The sequence below is a fragment of the Euleptes europaea genome, chromosome 18 (assembly GCF_029931775.1).
Source record: "Euleptes europaea isolate rEulEur1 chromosome 18, rEulEur1.hap1, whole genome shotgun sequence".
NCBI classification, from domain to species: Eukaryota; Metazoa; Chordata; class Lepidosauria; order Squamata; family Sphaerodactylidae; genus Euleptes; species Euleptes europaea.
The window spans coordinates 9,845,955-9,859,798 of record NC_079329.1 but is presented as its reverse complement, the minus strand read 5'-3'; the positions used below and the strand labels follow the sequence as shown (position 1 = coordinate 9,859,798).

Below are 13,844 nucleotides of genomic sequence, written 5' to 3'. Positions count from 1 at the left end.
GAAAACCTGGTACCAACAATCTATTCTGGAGAAAGATTAACTTCCCCCCAAAAATGAGAAGAAACATTCCTTTAAATGGGGAAAAGATGTTTCCAGGCTTCTTTTTTCATAGACTGAGAGGCATGGAAGTATCAGAAATGTTTTTGAATGTTCAGCAAGCCTCTCAATATTTCCTTCTCTGGAAACGTGGAAGGAGCACCCCCGTTCTCGACTTTTGTTCACGTGTGTTTATGCTGTGAATGGGCCTGATTATTCATTCCCACCTTGACCTGTTTCAGGCACCCAAGAAGGCAAAGAGAAGGGCAGCAACCGAAGGAGGAAGCTCCAATGTTTTCTCCATGTTTGACCAAACGCAGATCCAGGAGTTCAAAGAGGTAATAAACAAGGGCAGAAGCGGAGGGAATAGATTCTGTTTGCTGGAAGGAGGGCTAGACTCAGGGCTAGGAGGGGATGCTCAGAACTACCGGCTCATTATAAAAAGTTCACATTCTCAAAGAAGATCCAAAGGTGGTCTGCCTTCTAATGTGCCATCACGTAGGACCCCTTCAGGTATGCAACAGCAGAAGTATAATGTAGTGGACTTACCACATAATCCTCTGCAGAATTTATCCAGTCTAAGTCTATTGATTTCAAGGGGCTTAGAGCGAAGTAACTCTGTGTAGGATGGTACTGTTAATGTTGCTCTAGTCCAGGGGTGTCAAACATAAGGCCGGGGGGCCAGATCCGGCCCTTTGAGAGCTCTTACCTGGCCCTCGAGGCATCTACCCTCCTCACTCTCGCTCTGGGCTGGGCTGGTGAGGCATGGCCCAGCCCGACCAAGTGACATATATGTCATATCCGGCCCTCGTAACAATTGCGTTCGACACCCCTGTTTTAGTCTGTTCAATACAGATTTTGGCTCTGCTGTCTGAGAAAGATGATGACAAACATTTGGTGTATTTAAGGTCAAGAAGCAAAGATTTAAGTGTTTGGGGGGGAAAGACTGAATTACATGGGCACGGACGTTAAGCTAAGAGGCCTAAGAAGATATATGAGAAGAATACCTTGAAATAGAAAGACAACATCCCCCCCCCCGGGAAAATCTAGGTATACCCCATCAGTAAACATGGGAACCCCAAACATGGCAAATAGCAGCCCCCTAGGGATGTTTCAGGTAGGGAAAAGTGTGGGGGTGGGAGGCTGGACCCCTGCTCCTGCACCATGATCCTAGTTGGGCCCACGAACATCGGTATTGAGTTCCCAGCACGATCCTGCAGCACACATCTGATCGTGCAGCCCTAGGTACGGCTCAGGGAAAAGAACGTTAACATGTAGGTAGACGGTCAACTTCCTGTCTTATGCTTTGCTTTAACACTTAATAGGTGGGATCCTGTCAGATGTAGTGTTTGTGAGTAGACCAGAGTGTCGGAGTAAGTTTGAGGACTCCCCTGCTCAACCATGAAAGTCACCTTGGGCCTGCCCCTGTTTCTCAGCTTAACCAACTTCAGAGGGCTGTATGCTGCACTGAGCTTAGGGTTGCCAGGTCCCTACTCACCTCCAGCGGGAGAGCTTGTGTTTGCGTGCGAGTGTGTGCACGATTGCCCGCCGGCCCTCAGCTGGTCGGCGGGCAGAGGGGCACATTACCGAGGGTTTGCCCGCCACCAGCGGGCACCTGGCAACCCTAACTGAGCTCCTTAGGACAAAGGCAGGATTAAAAAAACAAACAAAGAACGTTCCCAAGTCCTAAAAAGGACAAGGATCTATGGCAACTGTAATTTGACAAAAAAATTAAGGTTGTTGTGTTTGTTGAAGAAGAACCAGAGTTGGTTTTTATATGCTGACTTTCTCCACCACTTAAGGGAGACTCAAATTGGCTTACAATCTTCTTCCTTTCCCCTCCCCACAGCAGACACCCTGTGAGGTAGGTGAGGCTGAGAGAGCTCTAAGGGAGCTGTCACTTGCCCACGGTCACCCAGCTGCCTTCATGTGGAGGAGTGGGGAAACCAACCCAGTTCACCAGATTAGCGTCCGCCGCTCATGTGGAGGAGTGGGGAATCAAACCCGGTTCTCCAGATTAGAGTCTACCACTCCAAACCACTGCTCTTAACAACTATACCGTGCTGGCTCTCTAAGTTTGTAGGACTTAACGGGGCTTAGAAGAACTAATATTGTTGATGCCACCTATCCTTGCGTGTTTCTGTCTCCTTCAGCACCCCCAGTTTATTTGACGGATCCCTCCATCCTTTCCACCGCACACATAACGCCCCATTTCAGAACCCGCCCTCCTTTAGCAATGATCCCAATTCGTAGCAAAATGCCTTCATCGAGAAAGCCAGCAAGAGAGACATCTGCGCTTCTGGGTCTCTGTTTCCTTGACCTTATGTGGGTATTGCTGCCGCCCCTCAACACCCCACCCCAAGAATGATGGAGGTTCCTTTCCGGGACCCTTGAGACGCAGCAGTATCTATTTTGGGCGAGAGACGACCGAGAGAGTAGGTGGCATCTGTGCTCGGACAGAACAAGCACCAGCTCCTTACAAGGAGATCTTTGGAGACATATTGTAGACGATGGGCCTGGAGAAAGATGGGTCACCAGAGCCTACAGGCTTCAAGCCATTGAAAGTAGAGACAGGGCCCAGCTTTGAAAAGGCGTTAAAAAAAAACCTTCATCTTTAAATCTCATTCTGGAGGAAAAGGGGAAAAGTCGACGTTTAAATAGTGGGGCGGGGGTGAAGAGAGTCTCCTTTTTAATCATCATTCATTCCAGCTCGGTTTCTTTCTGATGACAACCTGTTTTAAAACCTTTGGTGCAGAGGGCAAATTTCACCAGTGGGATGTCGGAAGAAGAGCTTCGGTTTTTCTTCCAGCATCACATTCACCGCTCTTTGGGCATTCTCTTAGTTTCTGCTTTTTGATTTGCTGGCATCGATATTTGCAGAGTGTCTGTCTGGAAAGCCGTTGCCAGTCACACTGGATAATATTGTGCTCGGTGGACCAGCAGTCTTGACTCAGTATATGGTAGCTTCATACGTTCAGTGTTGCTTCTTACTCTGTGGAGATTAGTGTCTCCTGGAAGGGATCTTTTGGGACAAGGTTCCACAATTGCACAGCTTTGGGTTTGCTGAGATATAAATCCCAGAAGTGAATACTCTCTTTATTTAAACGTTTGCTATATGTAAATTGTAAGATGCTCAGGGCACAGATCCATCATTTGCACATGGACATGAATGGTGCTACATAATTAATAATAATTACTGCTACTAGTAGTCAGTCAGTCATGTGTTTATTGTGCATGGCCATAGGCTTTTACAATCTAGACAATATTACAACAACTTAAAATATCTGTCCTCTCTCCATCTGCCTATCAGCAACGAAGGGATTTTTCCCAGCTAGTGCTGTTTTTGTGCACTGGACTTTTACCCCGTGGATTGGAAAGGATTCAGATGGTGCTTCTCAAGTTGGCACCTCTATTACCGCGCTCCAACCCCAATGTCAAGTTGGTGAGAAGATGCAATTTCTGCCCTCCTCCATTCCCAGCGATTTTACAATTTACCATTTTTTCAAATTTGCAATTTACCTTTTTTCCAGTGAAAAGAGAGAACTGGCAAATCCCTCACTTCTATGTTGCCTGAAAGACAGCAATGGCTCAACGCACATTGTGGTATCTGGCAGTTAATTTGTAGCAGGAAGGAGACACATGCATCTCGATGCAGAGACGGAGAAGACCGAGTGAGGCATGGTGGCATCAGATCCTCCCTCCTTCCCCCTCCCCACACCAGCAGCCTCTGGAGATCTCATCGACAGCTCCTTTGGAATGCACCACCTGTCCCCCAAGGGAGGGGCCCAGGGTTTAATATGAGACGGAAGAAAATTGTTTCCATTCCTGCTAGAAGCAAAGAGGGATATCGGGTGACAGGTGCCTCTAGGGCACAGCTGCAGAGAGGCCGGGAGGGGAAAGAGAGGCCAAAAGAGACTCATGTTGGCTGGGGTAACCCCCTCTCCCGTCTCGTGATGCACTGTTAGATGAACAGCAGAAAACTGGGAGACATCAAGCGATGTTTGTTCCAGCCCTGGGCATCAGTGCAAGAGTTTGACCTAAACCCTCCAGCCAACTTGCTAAAATCCTACAGAAAGATTTGGCAACTTTCCTGAAAAAAATCATACAGTTTTTATATTCTCTCCTCCTGCACCTCCATATGTAAGAGATGAGCCTGGTTTTGCCGGGGAGGGTGGGATATAAAAATGAAAAATAAACAGATAAGCTGCCTAATTACAATCCGTCGCTGCTGTATTTTGACCATTCTTCATTTGCCCAAGTTAGTTTGTTTTGTCTCTTGGTATCCGGGCCTTTCAGACAGCTACAAGCCGCTAATATAATCTGCTCCCTTCGTTTTCTGACCGCTTTAGTTCAACGTTCCCCATTCTTTCTCTTCTCCTCAATACTAAGCTGCGGAGCCTGTGTTAACTCAATTGATTTAGGGTTGTCCTTCATAAAATGTGGTGATCTAGGCTGGAGATCACATCCAACTTTGTTATTGGCCATTGCCCATGTTGGAATATCTTCTGTATTGTCAAATCCCAGGGCTGAAAGTAGGGAGTGATCCAGAGGCCACCTATCAGAACCCCAAAGTGTCTTCTTAGTCCACTAGCCAATTGACCTTGAAGTCGGAATAGTTTGTTTGATACCCTCCTCAAGGTCAAAATTGACATTAAAAGAAAATTTGTACGAAATGGGTTGTTCACATGCTGAAAGAAATGTGTTGCCATAAATCCACCAAAATGCAAATGTGTTATGCAGATCCTATATGCAAATAGTGGGTGGCTGAATTCTTATGCAAATTCCATGCAGAGTCGAGGACAGTTGGAATCAGATGCAAGAACCAAAGGCAGTTGGAGAGAAGAGCCACTGTATACAACACAGATGTCAGCCCAGGTCCAGCGTAGTTGAGGTTGGACATGGAGATGAGCTTTCTACAATCCTGCCATGATTTCTTCTCTCTCTTTCCCTAGGCCTTCACTGTCATTGACCAGAACAGAGATGGCATCATTGACAAGGATGACCTGAGAGACACATTCGGTGCCATGGGTAAGACAAGAGGGAGTTCTGGAGCAGCAGGGCCATGCGAAGAGGGGGTGGTTAGCCCACGGACCCTACCAATCCAATTCTCAGTTGCTCTTCCTTGTCTCCACAGGGCGCCTCAACGTGAAGAATGAGGAGCTAGATGCCATGATCAAAGAGGCCAGTGGCCCAATCAACTTCACCGTCTTCCTCACCATGTTTGGGGAGAAGCTGAAGGGTGAGTGATTCCCTCAGTTCTGCCCTTTCTCCTCTCCCTAGTTGATGGCATCTTCACCCTTTGGGCAATTAACTCCTCTCATTTGCTCTCTTTGTCTCCACCAGGTGCTGATCCTGAGGACGTAATCATGGCCGCTTTCAAAGTCCTGGACCCTGATGGCAAAGGCACCATCAAGAAACAATTGTGAGTACCTGCTTCCCTGTTAAGGGTAGGATGTTTTGGAGGTCATTAATTCATAGGGTCACCATAAGTTGGGAGCAACTTGATGGCACTTATAACACACACACACACACACACTCCCCTCCTCCATGCCCAGAGGCCCTGTCTTCCACATTACAAGTCTACATCCATTTAAGGCTCATTCATTGGTTGGTTTCACTCAGCCCTGGGATCTGTGATTTTGTAAAGGTTATGAGACAACAGAGATTTCTGACCAAATTCCAGTAGGTGATAGTTTCAAGCAGTAAATCTTTATTAAAAACAGTCATAGACCAGCACAGCTCTTCACAATTTTCCACCAGAAACCCTTAATATTAGACTCTGACCACAGGTTTACACAAATTCTAAATTCGTTATTTACGCAGTTATTGTAAGCTAGTTATACCACACTTTAAATTTGGTGGCATACCAGTTTTCTCAACAGCGTCTGACGAGTTCTACAGGCTGCCAGACAAAACTTTGCCGTTCCTGCTGTAACCTGTAGGTTTTAGTCTATGAGCAACATTTTAGTACACCCCGGACCTGAATGGCTGGGAATGCCTGCCAAGCCAGGGGGAAATAAACTTAAAACGAACCTCTTGGTATAATGGACAGCGCAGTAGGATATGCTCCGTTGTGTCGATCTCCCTTAGGGTGATAGTTTGGAGAATTCTGATAGAGAACCCTACCCTCCTCGCAGAATGAAAGTTCCCAGGATTCCCTAGGGAGGTGAACTGATAACACCATCTCCTTGAATCTCTGGTGTAGATATGCACGGTGTTGTGAGGATTAGGACATTTTGATAATCCTGGATTCCAAAAGGGTGAGATTGGTTGCCTACTGAGAAATGGCCCCATTAGGGAGCTGAAGAAAAAGCCAAGCTGGAACAATAGGATGTTTTGAGTTTATGTATGATTGCGGGAGGGAGGGAAGGTAGCATGGTATAGCCCGATCTCGTCAGATCTCAGAAGCTAAGCAGGGTCAGCGGTTGGAAGGGAGATCTCCAAGGAAGACTCTGCAGAGGAAGGCAATCATATGCCTTGAAAGCCCCTTGCAGGGTCACCGTAAATCAGCTGTGACTTGACTTTGGGGAGGGGCTGTGGCTCAGTGGTAGAGCATCTGCTTGGCATGCGGAAGGTCCCAGGTTCAATCCCTGGCATCTCTAGTTACAAGGACCAGGCAAGTAGGTGATGTGAAAGACCTGAGCCTGAGACCCTGGAAAGCCGCTGCCGGTCTGAGTAGACAATACTGACTTTGATGGACCAAGGTTCTGATTCAAGGTGGAGGGTTTGGGGGTCAATTTGAAAGCAGATTCCCAATATTGGGGGATCCCTCTGACATGCCCTGTTTTCTTTGGCTTCACACAGCTTGGAAGAACTCCTGAGCACCCAATGTGACCGGTTCACCCCAGAAGAGGTAAGGCCGACATTTCTTCTCTCATCCACATCTTCCTCCTTCTGTCCCTCCTATTGATATTTCTTCTGCCACAGATATTCCTTGTCAATGTTTTCCCCTGCCAAATCCAAATTTTACAAGGTCTTAGAATACAATATCAGCCTTATTCAACATGACGAACAAACAGAGGCTTTTTTGTGATGGGCGCAAACCTGGCTTGTCGCCAGGGTTCCCACAGTCTTTTCCTTTCCTCCCCTTCCTTGTGTGGTCTTCTGCTTTCAATAAAGGTTCGTTATCCATGAAGTCCAAATCCGGATACCAGAGCTAATTGGCGTTGGTTTCTTCCCCATAACCTGGATTTGAAATCAACAGAAAACCATGGAGTTTGCACTTTGTTTCTTATCCTCTCTGTAGTTTGCCCAGGTGCCTACCTTTAGACATCATGGCAAACTGGAGTTTGACTGGAGGTTTCCAAAACCAGGAAGCCTTTGGTTGCACTCTGCACTCAAGGGGAAGAGGGAGAGGAGAACAGAAGCAAAACAAGGTTTGGGCCCGTCTCACACAGAGATGTGTCGTGATATCTGAATACAGCGTTTGCTGTATTTCTGCAAAGTCACTTCCCTACATTTTATTGATTCACCATACTGATTTACAATACACGGAGAGTTTCACTTCAAGCCAGGGCAGTGCCTTAATCAAGGAATAACTAAGGGCTTCTGAGCATGCGCAGAGCGCCTCTCTGCCACTGCTGACTAATCACAGCTCATGTCCGCTATGGATTGCAGCCCAGAGGATCTAACTTCTGAGCAGGCATGATCCCTGCCGTTTGTCTGCTTTTTGTTGAGTGTAGGATTGTAGTTCCAGTTTTAATCCAGAGAAGAGGGGAAAATTTGATCAATAGGATATTAGACATTGCTGTTATGAACTTATTTCCTGTGGCGTACAGCATACCAGCTCTGCCCTGACTGGCCAGTTTAAATGGCAAAGTTCCATCGCAGGTGGTACGCTTCACCAAGAGGCAGTTAGTGAAGCAATGGCATTTTTGTGGAAAGCCATGTAAAAATTGTCAAATAAACACCATTTTGAAATTGTAAAGCATCCTCTTTGCACCTGAATTTACCACGCTACCCATAAGGTAGTTTCAGATGGGTAGCTGTGATGGTCTGTAGTAGAAGAGCAAGGTACGAGTCCAGTAGTGCCTTAAAGACCAACAAGATTTCCAGGGTGTAAGCTTGAGAGGAGCCCCATGGCGCAGAGTGCTGCAGTACTGCAGGTCCAAGCTCTGCTCATGACCTGAGTTCGATCCCAAAGGAAGTTGGTTTCAGGTAGCCGGCTCAAGGTTGGCTCAGCCTTCCATCCTTCCAAGGTCGGTAAAATGAGCACCCAGCTTGCTGGGGGTAAAGGGAAGATGACTGAGGAAGGCACTGGCAAACCACCCCGTAAACAAAGTCTGCCTAGTAAACGTTGGGATGTGATGTCACCCCATAGGTCAGGAATGACCTGATGCTTGCACAGGGGCCTTTACCTTTAAGCTTTTGAGAGTCAAAGCTCTCTTCATCAAATACTCCACCCTACCCATACTGACCCATCTATATTTAAAAATACCAATAAATGAAGGAGAAACGTGTTAATGCTCTTGTTCCCCCTGCAGGTCAAGAACATGTGGCACGCTTTCCCTCCAGATGTAGCCGGCAACGTGGACTACAAGAACATTTGCTACGTCATCACACACGGAGAGGACAAGGAAGGGGAATAAGCCCTGAATTTCCCACCCTTGCTTTGTGGGGGAATCCACCTAGACACCCCCAGGCCGGGGAGTTTCCTTTAACGCTGGTCCCAGGTGATCCACACATTTTTGTAAACCGGCAATATAAATGTCAATCTGTTATTTATTATTATTGGGGGGAGGAAAATTACACCCCCTCCAACACCAAACCCTGTGCACCTCTACCAGTCTTAACTTGACCGGGACCTTTCTCTATGAAATGTCTTAATAAAGATGAGGACATCTCTGTTTCTAATGCTCCTGTTGTTAACAGTCTGTCTTCTCTCACCTTGAAATGCAACCACCCTGGAATAAACATACATCTAACAGTAAAACATATATCTAACAATAAAATGACCGATTCATGACAGTCACAAAAACAGCAAAACTGGCCCACCCATGGATATGGTAAGGATTTCTGCATATTCTGGAATCTCCCTAAACAACGCTGTACGGAATGACTGCCACCCTTCTCCGGTTCGACAAACCTCCTACCAATTTTCATGTCACAGATGAACTCATAGTCCAGTTTCCCCTTTCAGAAGACGAAATTCCGCACAGGCGGCTTGGAAGCCGGGTCTCGGCAGACCTTGAGGGAGAAATCTACCGCCGTGGCTGACTGGGTGAGGCAACCGAGTGAGACCACGTCAATATTGGGTCCCACAAACTTGGCCAGGTTATCCTCAGTGATTCCTCCACTGGCTTCTAAGGTCACGTGAGGAAAGGAGGCCTTTAAGGTGCTGGCTGTGGGGTGCAGCTCCTACAAGAGGAGAAATGGGGGAGATTGAACAGGAAGACAGGCAGGGAGTAACCAGACACTTGCTCTTTCACAAATCAGGGCAACACAATGCATAGTTAAATTGTGGAACTCCCTGCCCCAGGATGTGGTGATGGCTACCAACTTGGAAGGCTATAAGAGGGGAGTGGACATGTTCATGGAGGAGAGGAGTATTCATGGCTACTAGTCAAAATCAATAATAGTCATGATGCAGACCTATTCTCTCCAGGATCAGAGGAGCATTCCTATTATCTTAGGGGCTGTGGAACACAGGCAGGATGGTGCTGCTGCAGCCGTCTTGTTTGGGGGTTTCCCGGAGGCACCTGGTGAGCCATTGTGTGAACAGTCTGCTGACTTGATGGGCCTTGGTCTGATCCAGCATGGCCTTTCTTATGTAGGGCAAATTGTTTTGCTAACATTGGGGCACATTTGCTGTTGAGATGTTGAATAGTGTGGTGTCCAATATAAGTGACTCCCATGTGGGGCCAGGTAGTTTTTAACTCAGGTTTGTTCGTTTTTTTTACAAAGTTGTAGTACTGATGCCATTAAAGTACTCCACAGCAATGCTACAACTGTAATAATTTCCCACTATCTTTCCCAATAAAGAGCTTTTGGGTTTTATTTATTTCTTTTAAAAGGGTAATAATTTTAGTTTCAAAAGCTATCCCTATCTTGCTCTGACCCAGTACCTCAGGAGTAAAATTGTCCAACATGACAATATCGGCCCCACATTCTCCTGCTTCAACCGCCTCTTCCAGTGAGCGACACTCAACTTCTATCTTCAGGGCAAAGCCTCCAACACGCCGGGCCTTCTGGACAGCCTGTGAGGTTGCACACATTAAAAGGCAGAAATATGGTTAGAAATTCTCTGATTCTCTCCAGGATCAGAGGAGCATACCTATTATATTGGGTGCTTTGGAACACAGCAGGCAGGATAATGCTGCTGCAGTCCGCTTGCTTGTGAGCTTCTTAGAGGCGCCTGGTTGGCCACTGTGTGAACAGACTGCTGGACTTGGTCTGATCTAGCATGGCTTTCCTTATGATCTTAGGGAGGATGGGGCTACTAGTCACAATGAATACTAGTCATGATGCATTCCTATTCTCTCCAGGATCAGAAGAGCATGCCTATTATATGAGGTGCTGTGGAACACAGGCAGTTGTCTTGCTTGTGAGCTTCCTGGAGGCACCTGGTTGGCCAGTGTGTGAACCGACTGCTGGACTTGATGGACCTTGGTCTGATCCAGCAGGGATTTCCTTATGTTCTTATGTAGAAAGGATGAGGGTTTCCAGATCTGGCTTGGGAAATTCCTGATGTTTGAGGACAGGGACTAGGGAGGGTGGAGTTTAGGGAGGGGAGGAGCTTAGTGGGGATGTGATGTTGCTGTAGGACTTCTGTTTCTTCTAGACCAGGAGTGTCGAACTCAATTGTTACGAGGGCTGGATGTGACATAAATGTCACTTGGTCGGCCGGGGCCATGCCTCGCCAGCCCAGTTTGAGAGTGTGTGTGTGTGTGGGGGGGGGATGGCTTCCTTGACTGGCTTACGGGCTGGATAAGAGCTCTCAAGGGGCCTGTTCTAGACTCTGTGGTATACCAAAGGTATGGTATACCCTCCAAAGCTAACATTTCCTCCAGGGGTACTGATCTCTGCATTCTGGAGATCAGTTGAAATTCCTGGAAAACTCCAGGCCTCACCTGGAGATTTTGCAGACCCTAGCAAGGACATATGTAGATTTCCCTTCCAGTGTCGTGCCATATTCCCCATAAAAATCCTTCCCTGTGAAAAAGATCCTGGTATATATTTCAGGAGTAAAAGCCATTCAGTACAAATTTCCGCTTCTCCCTAAAATTTTCCTTTTGCATTATTGATTTCAACCTAATTAATTACTTTCTGTTCACCTAGCCCATAAATTAATGTAAATTGTGAATTATCCAGAATTCTAAATGATCTGTTCTTGTGGGTGGGGAGCTCAATTACTGCTTCTCCCTTTTTAGCCAGTCAAAAGTACTGCTCTTTTTTCAAATGTTATTGTTTATTACTGCACTAGCATTACAAACTAACATTTTTAACGTGCAGTGGCTTTGGTTGGCTGCGAAGAAAAAGCAGTACTTAACGTCCCCTCAAAAAACAAATTCACTTTGTGTACGTGGGCCACTCATTCTTAACTGAATTACTGAATCGCTACTGGAAGCAACCATAGTGAAGGAATAACCTTTCTACTGTAACATGCAATGTAGAATTATAGAGAAAGAGCAAGAGAAGAAGGAAACACCCACTTGTGTGATGCTGCCCGATGCCCACACGTGGTTATCCTTCAACATGATGAGGCTCCCCAGATCATAACGGTGGCAGGAAGCTCCGCCCACTAGGAGGGCGTATTTTTCAGGGAGACGGAACCCAGGCGTGGTCTTTCTGGTTCCAGCCACCTCTCCATGCCAGCCAGCTGCTTGTGCTGCCCGGCACGCCTTTGCCGCCAACGTGGCAATGCCGCTGCACCGTCCCACACAGTTCAGAGCCACCCGCTCGCCCAGCAAGAGATCTTTCACTGGCCCACGAACTTCGGCCACCCGAGTAATTGGTTCTACCCACGCTCCCTCTGGTTGGAACCACTCCACGGAGCAGCCCACCTCAGCAAAGGTGGCCTCGAAGAAAGGAAAGCCAGCCAAGATCCCGGGGGACTTGCAGAGGAGCACGGCCCGTTCCTGTCGGTCACCCACAGCGTAGCCTCCATAGTCAAAGCCGGGAGCGTCTTCTTGCAGCCAGTCGCGGGCCAGTTGGCGCAATCGCGCGGCAGGGAGAAGGTGAGAGAGGTCTGAATGCGAGGCCATGGAAGCTGGGGAGGAGAAATGGCAAAAAGGTACCAGGCCACATTCTAAGAAGCTGGTGGTCAACCACGTGGCAGGAGTAAGTGATGAAGATGCCTGTCTTATGCTCAACAGCAGAGGTCCTCAGTATTTCCAGTCCTGGGGCTCACTGAAAGCATGATTCAGGAAGTCCTGTGACAGGAACCCAGAATTTTGACCCTACCGTTGACAAAGCCATAGGGTTGCCAACCTCCAACTACTAGCTGGAGATCTCCTGCTATTACAACTTACGGTATCTCCAGCCGATAGGGATCAGTTCCCCTGGAGACAATGACATTGGTTCACATTGTATATATTTGTTTTTGTAATGACGTTGCTCACTACTTGTAGCTTTTCCAAATAGATTTTTTTGCACTTTGTAACTACATTGTTGTGTCGCTCCAGTGCTAACCTCCAGGTAGTAGCTGGAGATCTGCAATTACAGTTTTTAAAGGTTGTTTTAAAAGCCTGCCAAACAGCTAATTAGACTGCAGTATCAACAAACTGTATTTCTCAGTGAAACATCCTTTTAACCATATTATAAAGGGCACCTTTTAACATATCCATTCCTTTTGTAACCTTTTGAATTGTGTTTGTATGCCAATAAAGGGATGATGATTGATACAACTGAACTCCAGCCGATAGAGATCAGCTCACCTGGAGAAAATGGCCTTTGGCAATTGGACTCTATGGCACTGAAGTCCCTCCCCTCCCCAAACCCCGCCCTCCTCAGGCTCTGCCCCAAAAACCTCCTTTGGTGGTGAAGAGGGACCTGGTCCCTGGTTTCATTTGCAGAGTGAACACACATTGGCACTCTTATAAGCAGAGGTATGTATGCACATAAAAGATGCATGTGTGCTCAATTTAACATGTGATCAGGGCGACAGCTGCCTTCAGTTCTTAATTCATAAGTGGACAAGTGATTTCACACAAAGTCCTAGGAGGGGGTGCCTTCCCAAGGGCACCTCCAATCTCCTGTCCTTAGTCAGCTGCTCCTGATGAATGAGCAAACTAGGGACAGCCAAAGTGAATCACCTTTGTAGCGCTGGTCTGCAGGATAAAGGTCAAAATTCCCTTTTCTCTGCACAGGCTGACTTTGTTAAGTAAGCGCCACAGAAAGAAAAGCCTACTATTTTGTTTATTTTTAATTTATTCACACTTGCAGCACCCACTAATGAGAGATCAGGGGTGGATGGGTGTCCTCGTCTCCAAGGCTTTAAAGGCAAAGCATAAAAGCAACTCTAAAATGCAGCTTATTAAACAAGGTAACCGCCCCAAACCTAACAAAACCCCAAAGAAAAACTAGTTGCAATTCCAGTTAACCCAGAGCAGCTGAAAATGAAAGGCAAGAAAAGTCTGCCTGGGTTTTTATTTTATGGCACATGCACTCCCCATTCTGTGATGAAGGGAGTTTGACTCTCAAAAGCTTTTATCCTCAAAATCTTGTTGGTCTCTAACAGTGCATTCCTAAGAAGAGTTACTTAGTCTAAGCTCATCAATTTCAATGGGCTTAGACTGGAGTAACTCTCTTTAGGAATGCACTGTAAGTTGCTAGACTGGAATCTTGCTCTTCCATTGCAGACTAACACA

At 46.8% G+C, this 13,844-nt stretch overlaps 2 protein-coding genes across 2 annotated transcripts; one reads left to right on the top strand and one right to left on the bottom strand.

Annotated features, from left to right (window-relative positions):
* The first annotated feature begins 252 nt into the window (after positions 1 to 252).
* Positions 253 to 8,889, top strand: MYL11 (myosin light chain 11). Its single transcript, XM_056863074.1, has 6 exons — positions 253 to 374; positions 4,989 to 5,064; positions 5,171 to 5,275; positions 5,380 to 5,458; positions 6,841 to 6,889; positions 8,520 to 8,889. Exons 1-6 carry the CDS (start codon positions 339 to 341, stop codon positions 8,622 to 8,624), a joined length of 450 nt encoding a protein of 149 aa, XP_056719052.1. The 5' UTR covers positions 253 to 338; the 3' UTR covers positions 8,625 to 8,889.
* Positions 8,890 to 9,171: 282 nt separating this feature from the next.
* On the bottom strand, positions 9,172 to 12,239 carry QPRT (quinolinate phosphoribosyltransferase). The gene is made up of 3 exons (XM_056863834.1): positions 11,688 to 12,239; positions 10,101 to 10,232; positions 9,172 to 9,393 (listed from the first exon to the last, which is right to left on the bottom strand). The coding sequence occupies exons 1-3, from the start codon at positions 12,237 to 12,239 to the stop codon at positions 9,172 to 9,174; spliced, it is 906 nt and encodes a 301-aa protein (XP_056719812.1).
* Positions 12,240 to 13,844: the final 1,605 nt, after the last annotated feature.

Bases quoted from the DNA above. Each gene is read 5' to 3' on its own strand.
- MYL11 (XM_056863074.1), top strand. From the start codon at position 339: ATGTTTGACCAAACGCAGATCCAGGAGTTCAAAGAG. The intron at 5,276-5,379 runs GTGAGTGATTCC...TGTCTCCACCAG, and splicing joins GTTTGGGGAGAAGCTGAAGG to GTGCTGATCCTGAGGACGTA. The intron at 5,459-6,840 runs GTGAGTACCTGC...GGCTTCACACAG, and splicing joins GGCACCATCAAGAAACAATT to CTTGGAAGAACTCCTGAGCA.
- QPRT (XM_056863834.1), bottom strand. From the start codon at position 12,239: ATGGCCTCGCATTCAGACCTCTCTCACCTTCTCCCTGCCGCGCGATTG. The intron at 10,233-11,687 runs GTGGGTGTTTCC...GCAACCTCACAG, and splicing joins CATCGGGCAGCATCACACAA to GCTGTCCAGAAGGCCCGGCG. The intron at 9,394-10,100 runs GTACTGGGTCAG...CTCCTCTTGTAG, and splicing joins TGGACAATTTTACTCCTGAG to GAGCTGCACCCCACAGCCAG.